The 20,964-nt window shown below is 52.6% G+C and overlaps 2 protein-coding genes across 2 annotated transcripts in view; both read right to left on the bottom strand.

Annotated features, from left to right (window-relative positions):
* The window catches only part of KDM2A (lysine demethylase 2A), a 153,093-nt gene extending 132,715 nt beyond the window's left edge, over positions 1-20,378 (bottom strand). The window contains exon 1 of the mRNA XM_026004312.2: positions 20,239-20,378. The gene's annotated coding sequence lies outside the window, so the exon portion shown is untranslated. The remainder of the gene's footprint in view (positions 1-20,238) is intronic.
* RHOD (ras homolog family member D) lies at positions 9,669-20,415 on the bottom strand. Its single transcript, XM_072758517.1, has 5 exons — positions 20,239-20,415; positions 15,253-15,340; positions 14,127-14,236; positions 12,236-12,370; positions 9,669-11,675 (listed from the first exon to the last, which is right to left on the bottom strand). The coding sequence occupies exons 1-5, from the start codon at positions 20,368-20,370 to the stop codon at positions 11,508-11,510; spliced, it is 633 nt and encodes a 210-aa protein (XP_072614618.1). The 5' UTR covers positions 20,371-20,415; the 3' UTR covers positions 9,669-11,507.
* Positions 20,416-20,964: the final 549 nt, after the last annotated feature.

Genomic DNA, 20,964 nt, shown 5'->3' with positions numbered 1-20,964 from the left:
CCCAACCGCTGAGCCACCCAGGTGTCCCTATTTTTTAAAAAATAAAATAAAAGGGGTGCCTGCGTGGTTCAGTTGGTTTTCTGCCTTTGGCTCAGGTCATGATTCCAGGATCCTGGGATGGAGTCGTGTGTCAGGTTCCCTGGTCAGCACAGATTCTGCTTCTCCCTCTACCTCTGACCCTCCCTGCTGCTTGTGCTCTCACTTTGTCAATTAAGTAAATAAAAATCTTTAAAAAGGGGGGTGGAATGCCTGGGTGGCTCAGCGGTTGAGCATCTGCCTTCGGCTCAGGGTGTGATCTCAGGTTCTGGGGATCAAGTTCCACGTCAAGCTCCCCGCAGGGAGCCTGCTTCTCCCTCTGCTTGTGTCTCTGTCTCTCTGTGTCTCTTACGAATAAATATATAACATCTTAAAAAAAAAAACAAAATAAAAAATAAATGAGGGCTATGGGTATAGAGGAGGAAGATCTCAAAGGTAAAGCACTTTGATTAATTTCTAATATAAAAATCAAACTATTCCAAAATTGTTCTTTTTTTTCTCCCCTCTCTCTGTCTCTGCCTTCTCTCCTATCTTCGCCTTTTCTTTTTCTTCTGCGGTACACCTGCTTTGCCTGCCTCAAACACTTCCTCCATCTCTTTGCTGGGTGGTGGAGAACTGGACGTGGCCATCTGAACTGAGGAGTTGAGGGGCAGGCAGGGTGCTCAGCAGGCCAGGGTGTGTGGAGGGAACACCTCGAAGGTCTTTGTGGGCAGGAAGGGCCAGTGAGGTGTAGCGATTGAGACATGGATTTCCTGGGTTCAAATCTCAGGGGGTCTTATCCTTTCTGCATCTGTGTTAAGAGCACCCACCTTGATAGGGTCATTGGGAATATTAATTGAGCTGGTAGTGAATAGATCCACTAAAGCAGGTGCTTGAGGTGAGTCCTAAGAGGTTCCGCCAGACTGGAGTGGTGGGAGGTGAGGAACAACACTCCCTTCCATCTCCTCCCCTGCCCCCAAAGGCCCTTTAGCAGCCCCTGCAAGGTCTGCAGCAGAATTGCCCTCCAGGCTGGCTCTTTGCTGCAGGGCCATCACTAAGGACAGAGTGGCCTCCCTGGAACACCCACTAGGCTCCCATCTGCAGGGCACTCATGAGGTGCTGTGTTAAGTCCTCCCATACAAGATCTATTGCAACCATCAAGGTGGAGCGCCAAGGGAGGTACTATTACCACTTTACAGAGCAGGAAGCCGAGGCCCCACCCACTGATCTAAACCAAAAATGTCAGGGAGAAAGCCAGAATTTTTCCTTCTCTAAAACCTTTCTTCTCTAGTTTACTGATTCCTAGACTCCCTTTAACAATTCCAAATAAGGGGCACCTGGGTGGCTTAGAAGTTGAGGGTCTCCCTCTGGCTCAGGTTATAATCCCAGAATCCTGGGATTGAGTCCCACATCTGGCTCCGTGCTTCTCCCCCTGCCTATGTCTCTGCCTCTCTCTGTGTCTCTCATGAATTAAAAACAACAAAAACCCACCAAATCAGTTCTGAATAAAAGCCATGCTAGCACTTCAATAAAGTTTCATGTAGAGAATAGCCAGTCAGCCTGGGATTTAGAGGCAGGAAAACGTAAACCGTGTCTCTACCAGCCCTATGTGACCTTGGGCCCCCTATAACCTTTCTCCTTATCTGAGCATCTAGGTGTGTAGTGTGCGTGGAGGAGGCATGGGCCACTGAGTAGTTAATACATGCTACTGATCTAGCGGGGCTACTATTTAAATAGAACTTGTTTTTTGAATAATCTTTTAAAAAAATAAAGAACTTTTTTTTTTTTTTTTTTAAGATTTATTTATGATAGACATAGAGAGAGAGAGAGAGAGAGAGAGAGGCAGAGACACAGGCAGAGGGAGAAGCAGGCTCCATGCCGGGAGCCCGACGTGGGACTCGATTCCGGAACTCCAGAATTGCGCCCTGGGCCAAAGGCAGGTGCTAAACCTCTGAGCCACCCAGGGATCCCTCGGCACTTGTTTTTGAATATACTTTCTTATAATTTTCATTTCACTTTCCTTTTTAAAAAAAAGATTTTATTTATTTATTCATGAGAGACACAGAGAGAGGCAGAGACATAAGCAGAGGGAGAAGCAGGGCCCATGCAGAGAGCCCAATGTGGGACTCAATCCCGGAGTTCCGGGATCATGCCCTGAGTCCAAGGCAGACGCTTAATCACTGAGCCACCCAGGCATCCCTGAAATAAGCTTTCCTATCTGTAAAACTAGAAACAATGCAAATAAATGTACAGCAGCCGATAGGTTTTAAAAAAACTTTTTAGAATATTCACTAGAGGAAATAATATGCAGCCACTAAAAATGATATTCGCTAATTATGTTAATTTCTTAGTTTTGATAAATGAATGTTAACATTAGGGGAAGCCCGGTGAAGGGTTTATGGGGACTTCGACTATTTTTGTAGTTCTTGTTTAAATCTAAGATTATTCCAAAATAAAAATTTTAATGATATTCACAAGCTGTTTGGAATAAAAGAATGTTTAGGCTAAAATTTGTTTGTTTGTTTGTTTTTGTTTTTGTCTTAGGCTAAAATTTTGAAAAAAAAGCAGAATTCAAAATTGTATCATGAAAAAAATGTATAATGGTGTGATTACAACTATGTGTGTTTTCATAGAAAAAAGAGGAAAAGAAAATATACAAATTATCAACAGTTGTTTTGGTTGACCATGATGCAGAGAATTTGATTCTAGGACGTCTTCTAATGTTTTCCAATTTTTCCTTTAATATGGGATCTCAACCACTCAGAGCTCTTCAGAGGCCGTGGACCTAGGAAGAGGCTGGTTCATTTCTTCAGAAAGGGCCTTAAGGCAAGGCTGTCTGGTCACTCTCAGGGTGAAGCCAGGGGAACAGATCCCTACAGACCAGGTGACAGCCTGAGTGCTGGCCCTGGGCGGGCCACCCCTGCCCACTGCCTGCACCATGCACACATCTAGCCCAGGTTCAAATCCTGGACCTGTCACTTGCTGGCTTGTGACCTTGGACAAGTTTCCTAACCTCTTTGACCCTTGTTTTCCCCATTTATTAAATGGGGCTGCTGACACTATTCCTACCTTGTGTGGTGGTTATGAGGACTGAATGAGTATGGCCGGTAGTGAGCTCTATATACTTGTTAAAGACAAAAAAATATTGCTCATGTCACCAGAATGAATTTAAATGTTCCTTTTTGTCTTCTCCAGGTTCAAAGTCTTAAGTGCAGGAGGGACAGCAGGAGGAGTCAATATTGGTGATGTCCTAGTTGCCAGGTTAAGGACAGAGTTAGGGTCCATTGGGTGGTCCAGCTTCCAGAGAGGAAGGAGTGCTGTCTCCCCTTAAAGCTGCACACAGAATCAAGAAACCGGGGGTCGGGGGGGCAGTCCAGGGACTGGGCTGGGTGGTGCTCAGGAAAGGATGGTAGAGTGCATGAATGAATACGCAAGCAAAACAAACAAATACAACAACTTCAGGAAACAGAAAAACTACTTGGGGAGGAGATCCCAGGAAGCAGGAGGAAGAAGTGGGGACAGCGAGACCAGAAAGAGAAGCTTTTCATGATGTGTCCTGCAAATCACCACTGGACCACGGGGGCATTTACATCCTCCCCTGCACCCAGTGGTCAGGGTGGTCCCGGGCCCGGGCTAGGGGCAAAAATAAAGGTGAGGTGAATGGGAGGTTGCACACCATGAATCTAGGCACAAGGTCGGGGACAACAGTGTCTAACATTCTTTTCTATTTAGGGGTGGGGAATTGAAAAGAGTTGGGGAGCCCTGGGTGTCTGAGGTTGAGGGATGGGCCAGCGGGAAGCCCTGCCCTGTGGAGGCAGCCCTTTGTCACATGATAAAGTACTTTCATCAGGTGGGTGGGAGCATTGGAAGAAGACAGTCTCCACTCCACCAACCTTTCCCAGCACCCTCCCGCCTCCATCACAGGGTCTGGGTCTCCACCTGGGCTCATTCTCCAGCAGGAAGGATGCCAAGGTCCGCCAGATACTCCCCTTCCTCCCTTCCCTCCTCCCACCAGACCCCCCCAGGATACTCTGGTCACGTGGGGCACGCCCCCCCCCCCCCCCCCCCCCCCCCCGCCCAGTGCCAGCCCACAGTGCCTTCCTTTCTGGGAGCGCTCCCTTGGGTTCCTTGAAGTTCTGAAGTATTTTGATCATTTCCGACAACTATGTTATAAATTCTAGGGTAGAGTCAAGGGAGAGGAAGTCAGGGGCCGAGACCCCGTCTGCTTCCCCAGGTGTAGCACAGAGGAAATTAAGCAAGCCTGGGCTACGTGGCCCCATAAAAAATGCTTCGGTGGATGGCCTTCTTTGATCTCACTCCAGCCCACACGCTTGACCGTAATCCTGTGAAGCATAAGTGCTGGGCTGAGAGTCTAAGCCTAGATTCTGACGCTAGAACCCTAGCATGATTTTCACTTTAAGTCCACCCAGATTTGCTGAATGGTCAAGTCACCTGGCCACTCTGAACCTACTTTTTCTTCCATAAAATGTTGGAATGGGCATGGTTAGTTTGGTGGCGGCTGCTGGGAGTAAGGTGGTGCCCCACAGTGCCCCAGGTGGGGGCGATGGGACAGGTGTCCACTCCTGGGCCTCCTGCCAGCCTCCCCTGTCCAGGGGGAGGCATCTCTCCTTGGACCCTGCTGCCCTCTGCTGGTCGAGGTCCAGCCTCCTGCCCAATGCCAAGGGGAGGTAAGGAGCCTGGGCTGGGAGTCCCTTCCTGTGTCCAGGAGCCCTGCTCTAATATTCACTGCTTTAAAATATATATATTTTATTTACTTATTTGAGAGAGAGAAAGCATACAAACCAGGGGTAGAGGCAGAGAGAGAAGCAGGCTCCCCACTGAGCAGGGGGCCCGATGTGGGACTTGGTCGTAGGACCATGATATCATGACCTGAGCCAAGGGCAGATAGATGCTCAACAAACTGAGCCACCCAGGCGCTCCAAACATTCACTGCTTTTGGTGCAACTCTTTAACTTTCTGAAACTGTTTCCTCCTCTCTGAAGTGAGGATGTGCAGAATGTCACCTATGGTACCTGGCCAGACAGCACTCTGTGATGCTTTTCTGGTGGGCAGATAGGAGCACGCATCCTAGAACAACTGTTTCAGATTTGTGGGTGGGAAGGGAGAACTCTTTGTGTGTGTCTTTCATTCAACAACATCCCCACCCCAACCCCAGCTCCCCTCCTGTTTATCTCAATGGCACAAGCAGGCTGCAAATGAATGTCAGATGTTCCCTCCCCCACTGGTTGTGTCCACACTGGAACTCCCAAGGAGGATGGAGTATGGTGGCTTGGAAGGCAAGGACCAAATTCTGCTCATTCCCACCCCCAGCCCCCGCTTGGTGTTCAGTATCTAGAACAGGGACCCCACAGGGTAGACAGCCAATATGTATTTCCTAATCAAACACATTGAGTGTCTGCCCTATGATCGGCACTGGACCAGGCTTGGTGTTTCCACTGCTGAGCCCCCCAGGAAATTCCAGCCCATCCTCCTGCCTCCCCTTGGAGGATGGCCAAATCCAATCTGCTAAGGGAAGCATTTTGTTGGAGATCAAGTCCTAGAACGTGGGGTGGCCAGTCAGCTGTCCCACTCCTTGTGGGTCTCGCTACCCCTCTGCTCTCAGGCTTCGTTGCTTCCCTCTCCAGTGGCTTGGAGATGACTTCCTGGGGGCCATGAATTCTCATCCTCCAAAGGAAAGGCCCCCAGGAGCCGAAGGAGGCCAGAGAAAACCAAGAGAGTGGCCCAGAGTCGGGTGATCTGGCCACCCTCCTCCCCACCCTCCCGCCCCCGGCACCCAGACGTGGGGCTCAGGGCACCGCACAGGCGGAGCGAGAGAGGGAAGCTTCGTGACTCACCGAGTGTGCCGCACCCTCCCGCCCAAGGATGCCAGGGAGTGGCCTGTTCTGGAGGAGGTGACTCGGGGTCCCCACGCCCCCTTGCCTTCCCAGCAGACAACCCCAAGGCTGATGGAGGCGGTATGGAGAAATGAAGACACTGTGGTCTGTGGTTTCTGGCCCCTGCTGGCCTCTGGGCTGTGTCTTCCCCTGGCTCCCACTAGTCTGGCCCCCGCCCTGCCCGGAGAGGGTGTAGGGAATTGAAAGAGGGGGCCTTGGCAGCTGAGGAGGAGGAGAACAGCCCATAATGACAACCCTGTCTTCAGCCAGGCATCTGCAAGGGCTGCCACTCACTGTGTCCTCCTGCGACACCTGGGAAGGCCGTGCCTTCTCCCAGGGTCACCACCCACCGGGCAAGGGGCTGGCCTTCTCCAAGTTTCTCACGCAGGGGTGGGGCCTGCATTCTTCCCTCACCTTCAGCATCCCCACCCTTCCCTCGGTCGGTCCACCATGCCACCGCCTGGGCTTCGCGGCCAGAAGTCACCCAGCCTTGACCTGTGCGGGCTTGTTTCTCTGTCGTGTCTGGATGCCTGCAGCAGCCGAACTGGTCTCCGACTCCCACCCCTGCTCTTCCGGCCATCCATCCTGCCTGGCCCACCACCAGACTGTCGTCTTAAGGAGCCCAATCCAGCTGTTTGCACAGCAGGGAAGCAAAGCCCAGTTCCTTGGCCAAGGGGCTGCGCAAAGACCACGGACCCTATGGGGTGCTTGCTTGATGGGGTCCACAGACTTCCTGGGCAATGAATGAATGTGGCGTCCAAGCTGGACTCTGAAGGATCTAGGGATGGAGGAGGATTTGAACTGGCAGTGATGGGGAGGAAGGGCATGATGAGGTGGGCCAAGAGCCTGAGCAAAGGATTGGAGGCTAGGACTGGTCCATGGTACTCCCCGGTGTGGCTGGGCATCAGGGTGTGAGACAGGGCAGAGCAGGGTGGCTGCCAGGTACAGGAGAGCCCAAGTCCCCAGCTGGGGAAGCTGGACGACCTTCCCTGGGTTGAGAGGCGGCAGGAGGCTCAAGGTGATGTAATGAGACTGGATCAGTGCTTTGGAGCACGGCTGTGCCTGCGGGGATGAGGAGGAAGGTGGGGAGTTGACGTGGTAACCCAGGCAGGACCTGGTGTGAACCTCAATTCATGCAATGTGTATCTCTCTAGTGCTTTCTATATGCTGGGCACTGTCTGGAGTTACAGGGGATTTTAACAAACCTGGGCTGTGCTTTGGGGAGCTGGCAGTCCAGTGGGGAGACCCACAGGACCGTGCCACACGGTGACAAGCTCTTGAAGAAAGTAAAAGAGGGCAGCCACAGGCAGCGTGGGGCAGAGAGAAAGCACATGTGTATTCCTGACTCAGCTGCTCCCCTGCGGGGCACCATGAGGATGGGCATGTGCCCACTTCCCCCCTATTCAGTGGCCCCAGAAGCCCCTTCCCTGCACACCACTGTATCTTCCATCTTCCTAACCCCCATCTTGCTTCCCCTCAGCTCAGAGAGTAGTTCTTCTCTGACTTTGACCTCCTTGCATGCATCCTGGGTGAGATTCAGGGAGGGTTGAGTCAAACTTCAGTCTTCCCTCTGGCCACGTGACCAGGAATCCTGTCCTTTAAGGCCTTCCACTGATTGGATGAGGCCCACCCACATGACACAGGGTCACCTGCTCCACTCAAAGCCTACTGATTCAAATGTCAATTACATTTACAAAATGCCTTTGAGGCAGCATCTAGGCTAGTGTTTGGCCAAACCACTGGGAAACATGACCTAATCAAGTTGACACACAAATTTAATCATTAAACCTGTTTATCTAATCTTCTCATTCCCGATAGAACACTCATAAGAAATAAAAGGCAAGGACTGGAACTTATTCCTCCCATTTGTCAGGTGAGAAGACAGAGACCCTCCCAGGACCAAGCACATCACTCCTCCTACCCTCTTGTTCATTCTGTCAGCCCCCTTGGCTCCACATCCCTTTGTCCTGCCTGCCTTGCAAGACTTGACACAGCATCTTGGGCTCTCAGGTCACCATGATGGGGCATATCATCCCCCATACTCACCCATGATCCTCTTCTCTCCAGATACCTTGAAGCACAGGGGATTCCAGGAAACCCAGTCTGTGCTCTTGGGGACCTGGTGATCCAGTGGGGAGATACACAGGACCATGCCACCTGGTGACAAATGGTTGGGACCCCTCCTCTGTGCTTCTTCCAGGGTATTGCAAACACACCTGGCTTTGGGGGGCACAGACCATGGTTCCCTGTGTAATATCCCTAGCCCTTGTCATAGTGTGCGGCACACCAGAGAGCTCCTGAGACACCAGGCTAAGGAATAGATGACTCAGTCCCTGGTTATCTCAGGGAAGGAGCCCATGCCAGCACCTGTGTCTCCCGATCTCTTGTTCAGCATCTCACCCTCAAGTATAGGACATTCTGTCCAGCCCAGCTATTCTTCTTGCAAATCCTTCCCATGGTTCCTGCATCCTTCTTTCTGGCTGGCACTATACTAGGCACCTGACAAGTAAAGTCGATTTTCCCACAGCAGCCCTGTAGGATGGATATGATTGTCCCTATTTGCCAGATGGGATATTGAAGTTCGAAGACTGTAACTCTTAAAAAATCACATAGCTAAGGAAAATGGCAGAACTGACATCTGAACCCAGATCTGCTACTGACTCCAGAGATGCAACACTCAGTGCCAACAAGGCCAAGCCACATCCTCAATTAGGGGCCAGGGACAAAAAGAGATGAAGCAAATAAGGATCCTGAGTTCACGGAAGTTGAGATCTAGTGCAAGAAGACAGATGTGCAAGGAGTTCACTGTGAAAAGCATCATAGCAACATTACTCTCAGGGCTCAAGGAATATATATTTTGGGAAATTAGAGAGCTGTCTGAGTTGGGCTTGGGGAGGGCAGAAAGGGGAGAATAGGGAACATCCTGGGCATGGTGTATGCTTGACAGGGAGGAGCAATCAGGCTAGAAATCTAGGCCAGGAAAAGTTATTTCCCATTCCTGAGCAGTTTATAGTAAAACCCTGGAGTGGAGCCTATAACCCACATGGGGTTTCTGGAGCAGGCCAATAACACCATTTCACCTGTCTCAGTTCAGCTCTGTAACCCAAGGCATGAGCCCTCACCTGGCACAAGCAGTCTCTTCCTTGTGCTGTTTATCTTTGTCTTCTTTTCTTTAAAAATTTTTTTAAAGGTTTATTTTTAAGAAATCTCTACACTCAACATGGTGCTTGAACTCACAACCCTGAGATCAAAAGTCCCATGCTCTACCAATTGAGCCAGCCACGTGGCCTATGAAGTGGTCCCTCCCTTGAGCTGTTTTAACTTTAAGAGAGGGAGAAAGAGTGTGAGTGCATGTGCCAGTGAGTGGGGGCAGGGGAGGAGCAGAGGAGGAGGAGAGGGAAAGAATTTCCAGCAGATTCCATGCTGAACATGGAGCTCAGTGCAGGGCTCAATCCCACCACCCTGAGACCATGGCTGGAGCCGAAACCAAGAGTTGGATTTAACTGGCTGAGCCACCCAAGTGTCCCTCCTTTGAGCTGTTTTTCTTTTCTTTTCTTGTTTTTAAGATTTTATTTATTTGAGAGAGTTAAAGAGAGAGAGAGCATGAGTATGGGGAGGGGCAGATGGAGAGGGAGAGAATCCCAAGCAGACTTTCCACCTCCCTGACGTAGGGCTCGATACCACAACCCTGAGATCATGACCTGAGCTGTAATCAAGAATCAGATGCTCAACCAACTTAGCCACCAGGTACCCTCTTACTCTTTTAAGACTTTATTTATTTGAGAGAGAGAGAGAGAGCGAGAGAGCGCAAGCATGAGTTGGGGGCAGGGGCAGAGGGAGAGGGAGAAGCAGACTCCTCCACTGAGCAGGGAGCCCTATGTGGGGCTCGATCCTAGGACTCTGGGATCATGACCTGAGCTGAAGGCAAATGCTTAACTGACTGAGCCAAAGATTTATTTATTTATTTGAGAGAGAAAGAGCATGTGTGCATGGGGGGGGGGGGGGGAGGAGAAAATGAGGGAGAGAAGCAGACTTCTCCATTGAGCCCAGAGCCCAATGTGGGCCCCGATCTCATGAGCCTGAGATCATGACCTGAGCCAAAATCAAGAGTTGGTCACTCAACTGACTGAGCCACCCAGGTGTCACCCTGGAACTACTTTTTTTTCCTTTTCTTCTTTCTTTCTTTCTCCTTCCTTTTCTTTCTTTCTTTCTTTTCTTTCTTTCTTTCTTTCTTTCTTTCTTTCTTTCTTTCTTTCTTTCTTTCTTTCTTTCTTTCTTTCTTTCGATTTTAGGTATTTATTCATGAAAGATAGAGAGGGAGGCAGAGACACAGGCAGAGGGAGAAGCAGGCTCCCTGTGGGAAGCCGATGCAGGACTTGATCACAGGACCCTGGGATCGACCTGAGCTGAAGGTAGACACTCAGCCACTGAGCCACCCAGGTGCCCCTGAACTGATTTTAATGAAACTGAAGGAGTGCGTTTTTGTGGCTGGTTCTTTGTGGGTGGGCCTTATCCAATCAGTTGAAGACCTTAAGAGAAATGACAGGTTTCTTGACGAAGGAATTCTGGCTCAAGTCAGCAGCACAGAAAGCCTGAGTATCCAGCCTGCTGCCCTGCAGAACTCAGATTCAAGACTGCGACATCAACTGACCTGAATCTCCAGCCTGCCCTACAGGTTTTAGACTTGCCAGCCCCTGTGCTCCTGTGAGCCAATTCCTTACAATTTCTCTCTCTATATATACACATCCTATTGGCTGTACATGGTTCTGTTTCTCTGGAAAACCCTAATATAATATTATTCAGTATATTACATCTATGCAATATTATATATTTATCATACATAAAAATAACACTTGTGAACCTTTTGTGAGCACTTACTGTGGGCCAGGCACCTGCTAAGCAGTTTGCATGTGTCTCATGATGTTCTTACTCATTAAAGGCTCCATGACATAATCTATGATTGGTCCCATTTCACAGATGGGGATACCAAGGCACAGAGGGTTCAAGTAATTTGCCCGAGGTCCTAAAGTGATAAAGCCAGGCTTGGATCCAGGTAGTCCCACTCCAGTGCCTACATGTGGTGGACTCTCATCTGCTGTGGAACATGTGTGTAAAGCAAAGCGCATGACATAACTGACAAGTGATGTTTTAGTTGTTACGGTCACTACTGGATGGGCAGGGGTGGGGAGAGGAGGGGCAGGGTGTGTGTTCTGGCCCTGGTCCTAGGACTGCCTGTTCCTGAACATGCAGCCCTGTGACAGCAGCGAGGTGGCGCCAGGCTTGAACAGGCTCTTCTGGATGTGTGGTCCAGGCTGGGAGCGGGGAGTCTGGTAGTCATTGTAAAGGACTCCAGGATGAGCCCTCCACAGGGCTGACAGGCTCTGGAACCCCCTTCCTCAGGCCTCAGGGGGGTTATGCTCTAGTCCAGGGATCGAAGCCCCAGGGTTGGGGACCCGGCCTTGGTAGTGTCCATCTGTTTGAGGTGTAGTACGGTGATCACGGTCTGGGGACTGGGTCCAGCCCGGCCGAGTGGGCAGCTCAATGCCCAGCTCTTTCCTGTGCTGCTGGGGTGGTTGGGACAGAGAGGGCCTCAGGATGTCAGATCACCACACAAAAGGTCTGGGTAAGCCTCCTCCAGAAGTTGCGACTGCGGCTACTGAGGGCTACCTTGGCTGCCTCCTGGAAGACCGCGTGGACGTTTTCTTGGAGCAGGGCCGAGCACTCGAGGTAGGCCACTGCACCCACAGACCTCGCCATCTCCTGGCCCTAACAGAGAGAGTAGATAGGGCTATGTTGAGGCGGAGACCTCTGCATGGCTTCACATCCTGCCTCCCCACAGCTCTCTTGGCTGTCCTAGGGTATCTCCAGGACCAAACTGTAAGGCAAGTTTTTCTAGGACACCCACATCTCCTGCCCCCTGGCTTGACCAAGCAGTCTCATGGTTTCACTGGATTTCCTGCCTCAGTTCCAGGATGGGTCCCTGCCTCTCAAGGTACCAACTAATCTACCTCCTAGGCATGTAGCACAGAGGGGCCTGTAGACTAAAGAACTAGGGTTCCTTTCCAGGCCTCAGGGTCCCTATCTGTGAAGCAGGTGGGTAGGATTATCTGAATGGGCACATCACTTACTCTGCCTTTCATAGGCAGAAACTTTGAGAGTATTCTAGGTGCCACTTCTAAGCCCAACCATTCCAAGATGACCCCTACCCTGACCCACCCCTCTGAGTGTGCTGGATGCCTTGAGCTGCTCAGAGGTTGGACGGGATCAGCATACCCAGAAGCTCCCCCTCTCAGGACCTACCCTCACCCCTGGGCTGGGTTTCCTACCCTGTGGTAGGTCACAGGCTCCAACCTATTTTTCCGTAGCTTCTTCAGCAGTGACTTGTCCTTGCGCAGGTCAGTCTTGCAGCCCACAACAACGATGGGCACCTCCTTGCAGAAGTGGTTCACCTCTGGATACCACTGTGGGGAGGGTGGCAGTGTGGGGCTGTGTGTTAGCCATCTGGATGCTGTCCCTTTCTGCATATGGGGAGAAAGGGCCACCCTCTTGCTCCCCAGGCAGATTCTAGCAAAGATAATCAGTGCAGCCAACATTTAGGGAGAATTACTACTCTGTGCTGGGCTCTAAGACTTTACATTATGAACTCATCAATTCCCCCAAGTCGCTACGAAGCAAGTTCTATCGTCAATCCCATTGCACAGATGCAGTGACTGAGGCTCAGAGAGTCTATATAACTTGGCCTTGATCATACAACTGGAAGTGGCAAGATTTGAGCCCAGGGTTGGGGCCCAGAGCCCTGCACCCACATAGGCTAGAATCCTGCCACTCTGCAAGGTAAGGGCCCCCAAGACTGCCTCCCAACTGGGTGAAATATATAAAGAAATAAGTCATCCTTTAAAAATAAAGCAGTTTGCAAAATGGTTGGAGCAGCTGTTTGCCTGGTGGAGGGACCACTCCTATTCTGTGTCAGCTGCTCTTTGGAATGTGAGGCTCCAGGGCCTGGACAACAACTGGAGAGTCTAGAATCTGGAGACAGGGAATTTGTATTTCCAGAATGCATGTCTACTCAGTTGGTCTGCTCAGAAAAAACCAGCATCAAACTGCCTGGCTTCTGGAGCCAGATGAGGCCCAAGTGGGATCCTGGGCTGACTCCCCATACTCTAACCCCTCCAGAAAACTGTGCTTGAGAATGGTCTTCACTGTGATTTCACTTTGTTTGATCTAACAGTGAATACTCAGTCTTTATCCTGCCTGAGTCCTGGCACCAGGCAAGGATCTCTCCCTCTTCTATAACCTAGTTGGCACTTTGCCCTAGGACTCTGCTCTCTTGGTTCTCTCCAGGTGACTTTCTCAAGTTCAAGGCTCTTCCCCACCAGCAGTTCCTAAATGGATCTGCCCAGCCAGGCCTGGCCCTCTCCTGGAAGCTGCACTCAGACCTCCATGCCTACCTGGCCTTCCCCTGAGATGTCTAACAGGCCTTCATTTCTCACCTCATCCCCCACTTGCTCCTTCTCATCTTGGAAGGTGGCAAGTCCACATTCTACTTGCTCTGGTCAAAATGTTTCTCCCACTCTCAGTCTGGGGATAATACTACGATTGGCTCCATCAGGTTACCAGGAATAGATGAGTGAATGTGTCTAAGTGCCCAGAACAGTGTTTGGTACAAGGTAAGTTCTCAATAAATATTACTGTCATTGCTGTGATTAATGTTGCTAATGCTGTCACGAGTTGCACTCTGAGGAATCCTGGTGCACAGTTTGCATGCCACTCACAGGGAGGCCCTGGAGCAGTGGTGTAGGAGCAGAACAACTCAAGGGACTATGTCCATGACACCTGTGAGCAGTGAGCAGCCTTGGGAATCCCTGACATACCGGGGGGGGGGGGGGGGGGGGGTTGGAGGGCATCTTGGGAGGCTGCTGAAAGCTAGCAGTCACACAGAGCTGCCGGAAGCTGACCATGCATGCAACCTCAGGCAGGCCCAGCCTGGGGAGATGCTGGGGCCTCTGGGTCACCCAGCATCCTCAGGTAGGTATCACGATGGAAAGAGCCATGGCATTCTGAGTCCAAACTCTGCCACTGAATCTCTATGGAACCTCTGGCAAGTTGCTGCCCCTGCTCTGGTCTTCTGTTTCCCCATATACACACCAAAGTTGCTGGACTTGATGTCATCCAGGCCTGGCTATAAGGGCTGTACCTCCCCAATCCCCCAGTACCTACCCGGTTAAAGATGTTGTCAAAGCTGGGTGGGCTGGTGACATCGAAGCAGAGGAGCAGGACACTGGCATCAGGGTAGAACAGGGGCCGCAGGCGATCATAGTCAACTTGCCCTGGGTAGAGTGGGGGTGATCACTCCCTTCAGATCTCCCCCAAGATCAGGGAGGTCATCTGAGCCTGGGTCAGGGCCTGCTTGTGTGCCTCATGGTGTTTAGGTGGCCATTCCACGTGAACACTTCCCCCTGGCTTGCCCGTGGGATGTGTTAGCCCTGGTCTGGGTGAGACTACTTGCTGAGATAGCCCTGTTCTGGAAGGAGTAGGGGACAAGGAAGGCAGAGGCCCAGCCTACAGGGACTGAGGCCATTGGTCAGAAGCCTGTTTTGCCCTGGGCTTGGGTGGTGAGGAGTTAGAAGCAGGTAGTACCCTGGACAAAGGCATCTTAACCCAGTATGGGGGCTGCTAGGATACCCTGGGGTTAGCTTTCAGCTCTGGGGTGGATTTGACTGAACCCTATGTAGGTAAGGTCAGGAAGCTGGAGGGCAGAGGTCAAGTTAAGGTCAGGTAGATCCTACAGAAGCCAAAGCCAGGGGCAGCCCCGGTGGCGGTGGTGCAGCGGTTTAGCGCCGCCTGAGGCTCAGGGTGTGATCCTGGAGCCCCAGGATGGAGTCCCACATTGGGCTCCTTGCAGGGAATCTGCTTCTCCCTCTGCCTGTGTCTCTGCCTCTCTCTCTCTCTCTCTCTCTCTCTCTCTCTCTCTCTATCTCTGTCTCTCATGAATAAATAAATAAAATCTTAAAAAAAAAAAAAAAGAAGAAGAAGCCAAAGCCAGGGTAGAATGCCTAGGAGACCAGGAATAGTTCACCCCTCGAAAGAAGAGAGCTCTGGATCCCCCCTTGTCTCCAGGGCATTGCTGGCTACCCTCTGTTGGTTGAAGGAGGCAGCAGACAGACACAGGCGCAGAAGTAAAGAAGCTTCAGGTTCCCAGGGACCCTAATCCTGGCCAACACCTGTCCCTTGGAGATTGGTTGACCATGGTTCAGAAGGGAGTAGGGCTTGGCTCCTGGGCACGTGGGGCTCCTCCCCCTGCCCAGCCCCTCCTGTGCCCCCCCCCCCCACACCGCACACCCACCTGCTGTGTCCCAGATCTGGAGGTTCAAGGGTTTGCCTTTCATTTGCAGATTCACGGTGAGCCGCTCAAACACAGTGGGGGTGTAGCTCTGAGGAAGAAGGGGGTGAGGTGCAGGCTGTGAGGACAGCTTCTGAAGCAGGGTGGGCCCCAGTGCCCAGGCCAGAGCCCTCAGACGCCTGCAGCACCGCCCCTCTTCGGAGTCTGACAGTCGAGGGAGTTTCTGGGAAGTAGGTAGCCAGCGGGGTTGAGGGAGGCCTAGAGCTGCCGCCTCCTGCCTCCTAGCTCTCTGCCCCAGCATGGCACTGCATCTCCCTGGCCTTCTCAACTGTAAAGTGGGAATATTAAAAGTACCTACTGCAGTGTGTTGCTGTAAGGATTCAGTGAGAAGCTCTGTGCAGAGCCTGGCACAAAATAAGCACTCTACACATGACGGCTACTGTTATTTTTATCTTTGTCCCCCTGGATGGGGGACTGTTCCATTTCTGAACCTTCCTTCATGCTGTCCCCTCCTCCTAGCATGACATTAACCTACATTTGTTTGTTTGATTGTTCATTCATTCATTCATTCATTCATTCATAATTTATTCAGTAAAAAGCACTTTCTCTGGTCCTGGATACTGGAGATCAAGTAATAAACAAGACTTGCTATCTGCTCTGGGGAGCTTGTAGCTTTTGGGGGTCCCTGGGCCTCCCAACCTCTCATAATCAACCAAGACCCCTGCCCCATGCCACCTTCCCCAGGATCCCTTGCTGGATCCCTTCCCATATCTTCTCCATTTCTGCCTTTCTTATTTTGCTCTGGGGAGCCTGTAGCTTTTGGGGGTCCCTGGGCCTCCCAACCTCTCATAATCCAACCAAGACCCCTGCCCTGTGCCACCTTCCCCAGGACGCCTTGCTGGATCCTTTCCCACATCCTCTCCATTTCTGCCTTTCTTATTTTCCCTCTCTGGTATCAGGAGGAAGTCACTCAGGCCACAAGCCCCTCCACTTCAGGCCTAGAGCCTGAGTGTACTCCATCTTCATAAAGGCTGAATGAATGGAAACAGGATGGGTTTTGTATGCAGACAAAATGCAGGAATGAGAAGGGGGAACTTGTACACATAGGGTCTGAGCAACAAGTGAGAAGGTTTTCAAAACTCTATCACAAACAAAAGCCCTTTGCTGGAGTGGCATGCTGGACCAGCTACAGCCTGGTCCCCAGGGCTCGCTCACTTGCTCAGGGTTGGTCAGTGGGGTGGCAGCATGGGGAGCCCTTGTCCTCCCCATTTCCTATACCAGATGGGGCCCACACCTGCCCTGACTCAGGAGGATTTCAAGCCTGTCTGCCTGCCGGCCTGCCCACTGGCACTCACAGTCAGCCCCTGGGCTCCTGGTGTGTCAGTGTGGTCCTCTGTGACCACTGTGGAAGGTACAGGGGGAGGGTGGGAGAAAAGGTGAGTCCCGGAGTGGGCAGATAGAGAAGTCGAGGATGGCCCTGGGATAGGGGCTCAATCCGCCCTGGACTCTAGCCAGCTGTCACTCTCTCTATTAGTAGGTACAGACGAGGGTTCCATCTACCTACCCAGCACCTGCCTGCCCAGGCCTCTCCTCTCAGGTCCTTTGCCTGGCAGGAGACATGGTGGCTAGAATACTGGCTTTGGGATCAGATGTTCCTGGCTTAGAACTGGCTCTGGCCCTCACCAGCTGTGTAACCTTGGGCCTGTCCCCTCACTGGTTAAAGGAGAAGAGTGGCCCTTTACAGTGTGATAGGAGAGACTGGCTGGCAGGTGAGGCCCAGCACAGATGCTCACTGGTTAGAAAGCTGGTCACCAGGGGCAGTGTACATGCCAACTGCCGTCCATCCCTACAGGTGGTGTGCCCTGCCCTAGCCTGTCACCGTGGAAGGGACTGACACCTGCTGAGCTTCCACTTACCCACTCCCCTTTGGCAGGACCCCTCCTGATCTGAGGTGGAGGGCAGCTTGCCACGAAGCTCTTGGGAGACATGTGTCAGCATTTTGCAAACATCTGTGGAGATGACACTGTCATCCACATTTTCTAGGGATCTACTGTGCATGGCCCTCTACCTGTACTGTGTCTGATCCCTGTAACCTTGGGAAGTTAGCACTATCTCCATTCTCCTGATGGAGAGGGTTAGGGTTAGGGTTAGGGTTAGGGTTAGGGTTAGGGTTAGGGTTAGGGTTAGGGATGAGGACAGAGCAGGGAAATGACTTTCCCAGGGTGACACACTGGACAGCTGGCTAAGAATGGAGGCCAGTCTTCCTGGCTCAAGAGGCCAGGCTCTGTTCCAAGCCATTTGCTCTCCTGAGGTCACCAACTCTCTTAGCCACTGGTATCAGGAGTGGGCAGGAAAGCCCTATTCCAGACTAAGGGGCTGGGTTGCTCCTATGACTCCCTGCTCACAACCCTCCCTGCCATAGACTTTGTCTATACATTCTGTTGTGTTCTTTGAACCACTAGGCAGGGTCACTCTGACCAGTAAGTGCCTAATCTTATCTGTTGAGCTATCCTTAGCCAGAAAGGCAGGGCAGGTCTGACCTAGACCAAGGCAGAGGTGACTCAGGCTTGTGTCTGGCCTCATGGGGCTCATAGACAGATCATTACAGGATAGGAGAACATAGTTCAAGAAAGGAGAGTCAGGGGTTTCACACCCTGAGTTCCTATGTGACCAGGAGGAACTGAGCTGGTTCTGGAAGGTAGGGCTGGTATTCCCTGCCTGCTCCTGCTCCCACCCTTCTGTGGGACCCCTGGACTTTGGAATGGTTGTGGACCCAAATGTCAGCAAAGACCAAGCAGAGGCTGGTGTCCCGCCTGGACTTCCCTCTACCTTAGGAGCTCTCTCTACTCTGCTCCCCTGCTCTGAACTGAGGCTGGGCCACAGCCAGATAAGGGTCACTCAGATCCCTTCAATCCCAGCTCTTTGGGGGGACTCTGTATTCTAGCTGCTGGTTCCCTGAGCTTGGAGGCCTGCCAGGAGGAGGAGTGTAGGAGTAGGAGCAGAAGGTTGGTATGGCAGGTAGAGTACTAGGGATCATAGAGTGTCCTGGTCAAGGGTGGGGAGATCTGGGCTCTTGACCTACACTGCCACTCCTGGTCCCTGCATCCCAGGGCAAGGCTGTTTCTCAGGCTTCAGTTTTCCCTCCTGTAAAATGAGGCCTTTCTGGAGCCTGGACTTTGTGATTCTTTTAAAAAAAGAGCTCTTTCTTGTACCTGGAGGTAGAGGGGTCCCCAAAAAGATGAAGAGCCCAGACAAAGTCAAGTCCATCTCCCTGGTAATAAGCATGCCCTCCCTTCCCCTGGCCAGCTCCAGCTTGTCCTTCAAAACACACATTCCATCAACTTCCAGATGCCTGTTTCCATGTTCCAGCCTCTCTGGAATCAGGATGAGCCTTGCCATCCCAGGACACCTCTCCCAGCCGGTCTCCTGGACCCTGGCTGGCCTGGTCCCTCTGTGGCACTCTTCCCACCATGCCATAATTGTCGGGTTCCCATGTGCAGCATCTGAGGGCCCAGAAACTTGGCCTATCCAACTTAAGAAAAAATGTGACTGGCCAGAGGAGGTGATGTCAGCTTCATAAACCACAAAGCAAGAGTTGGCTGGATGCTGCCACAGTGGAGAGGGAGGTCTCACACTGTTACCAGGCCTGGTCTCTCCTGCCTCCCCCATCGGACTCCCCAGGGTCTGCACAAGCTCAGAGGTTTGGAGGATGATGTGACAGGCATGAAGGAGAAGAGACCCTGGAAGCAAACCCACAGACTCCCAAAACTAGACTGAGAGGTGGCAAGGTAAAGGGGCCCAGCCCCTATCGTGGTGCCTGCGAGCCCGCCTGGGCAGTTTGAGCACACCAGCCAAGGACTGACAGGTAATGTGCCCAGGGCGTCCAGGACATGCCAGGTAAACACATGCTGTCTCTTAGCCTTACCTAATTCCACCTCACTACCACTCTCAGGTCTCCCGCCCTCTGACGTTGTGTGAGGAAATGGGAGGCTCAGAGAGGTTAAGCAAGGTACAGAGGGACACACAGTTTGTTAGAGGAGAGCTGAGCTGCCAACCAAGTTATCTGACTTGACTCTGGTGTGCTCTGACTCTCCAAGACAGAGCCCACCACATGACCGCTGTATGCACAACAGCTGGTGAAAAGATGTTTGCGAAACTTCAGTGAGTCCTTCTGCTGTAAGCTCAGAGCTGAGCCCTTGACTTGTATTAACTCTTCACAATGACTCTGGAAGGTGGGCACCATCCTTATTCCTATTATGTGGCTGAGAAAACAGGCAGGAAGGACACCTGAGTGGCTCAGTGGTGAGCACTGCCTTCCGCTCAGGGATGATCCCAGGGTTTTTTTTTTTTTTTTTTTTTTTAATTTTTTTATTTATTTATGATAGTCACAGAGAGAGAGAGAGAGAGAGGCAGAGACACAGGCAGAGGGAGAAGCAGGCTCCATGCACGGGGAGCCCGACGTGGGATTAGATCCGGGTCTCCAGGATCGCGCCCTGGGCCAAAGGCAGGCGCCGAACCGCTGCACCACCCAGGGATCCCCCGATCCCAGGGTTTGAGATTGAGTTCTGCATCGGGCTCCTTGCATGGAGCCGGCTTCTCCTCTGCTTGTGTTTCTCATGAACAAATAAAATCTTAAAAAAGAAAAGCAAAGAAAAAAGAGGCACAGAGAGGGTAGGGGATTTGTCCGAGGCACACAGCTTTCAGTGGCAAAGCCACGATGTGAGCCCAGGCAAGTCTGGCTCCAGTGTCCTCGGTCCCTCCTAGCCATGCTGTACCACCAAGTGCTCTCAGGATCTGCGGGGTCCCCAGGTTACTAAGTCAGTCCCCGAGCTAACGATTCCAGGTAGGTGCCATTCCTGTCACTTTACAAATCTCGCTCCCGACTACGGAGCAAGAACCGCCTCTGGATCCCCGCTGCGCTGGGAGACCCCTTGGGAGGCCGTGCGAGGCCGGGTCGGGAGCGCCGGACCGGCGGGGGCTGGCACTCACCTCGGGGAAGGCCCCCTGGGCGAAGACCATCAGCAGCGACGTCTTCCCGCAGCCGCCGTCGCCCACCAGGACCACCTTGACGGACCGCGCGCCCGCCGGCGCCTCGGCGCCCTCGGCCTGGGCCGCCTTCATCGCGCGGGCGGCGGGCGGCGGGCGGCGGGCGGGCGGCTCGCGGCGGGGCAGGAATGTGGAAGGGGCGGGGCGGCGGGAGGAAGTGCGCGCGGCGCGGCGGGGGGCGGGGGCGCGGGGCCAGGTGAGGGCCCGGGGCAGGGCGAGCGGCCCGGCGGGCCAGTCCGTCCGCGTCCGGCTCGGCCACTCGGGGACCCGTCTCGGGCCCCTACCGAGTGCGGGCGCCGGGGGCACGCGAGGGGGTCCCACACGCGGCCTGCGTCCTCGGGAGGGCACCGGGTCCGATGGGGAGATGACCAGGAGCCGGACGATGACAGTGTGACAGTGTGTAGGGGGAGGGTGGACAGGGAAAGGGGAAGACCTGGGCCACTTCCTCTGGGAAGAAGGAGGAGGTGGGGGTCGGCCAGGGGCGCCTGCCAGCTCTGTAGGGATAAGAACTGGGTTCCTGGTGCCGAGCACAGGTGGGCCCTAAAAAAGCCAGTGACTTTGGATGAATGAATGAATGCGTGGAGGAATGAATGTGAACCCCCCCCCCAAAAAAAAAACCACAATCCTCCCTCCAGATGTTTCAGGCCAGGTGGGAACGGGGTGACCCGG

This window comes from Vulpes vulpes, chromosome 5 (assembly GCF_048418805.1).
Source record: "Vulpes vulpes isolate BD-2025 chromosome 5, VulVul3, whole genome shotgun sequence".
NCBI lineage: Eukaryota > Metazoa > Chordata > Mammalia > Carnivora > Canidae > Vulpes > Vulpes vulpes.
Note: the sequence above shows the minus strand (reverse complement) of the source record. Positions and strands in the feature narration are given on the sequence as shown.

Excerpts from the sequence above, each read along its gene's own strand:
- RHOD (XM_072758517.1), bottom strand. The coding sequence starts at position 20,370 with ATGAAGGCGGCCCAGGCCGAGGGCGCCGAGGCGCCGGCGGGCGCGCGG. Across the intron at positions 12,371-14,126 it reads TTGACAACATCTTTAACCGG|TGGTATCCAGAGGTGAACCA; the intron begins GTAGGTACTGGG and ends CCCTCCCCACAG. Across the intron at positions 11,676-12,235 it reads AGCCTGTGACCTACCACAGG|GGCCAGGAGATGGCGAGGTC; the intron begins GTAGGAAACCCA and ends TCTCTCTGTTAG.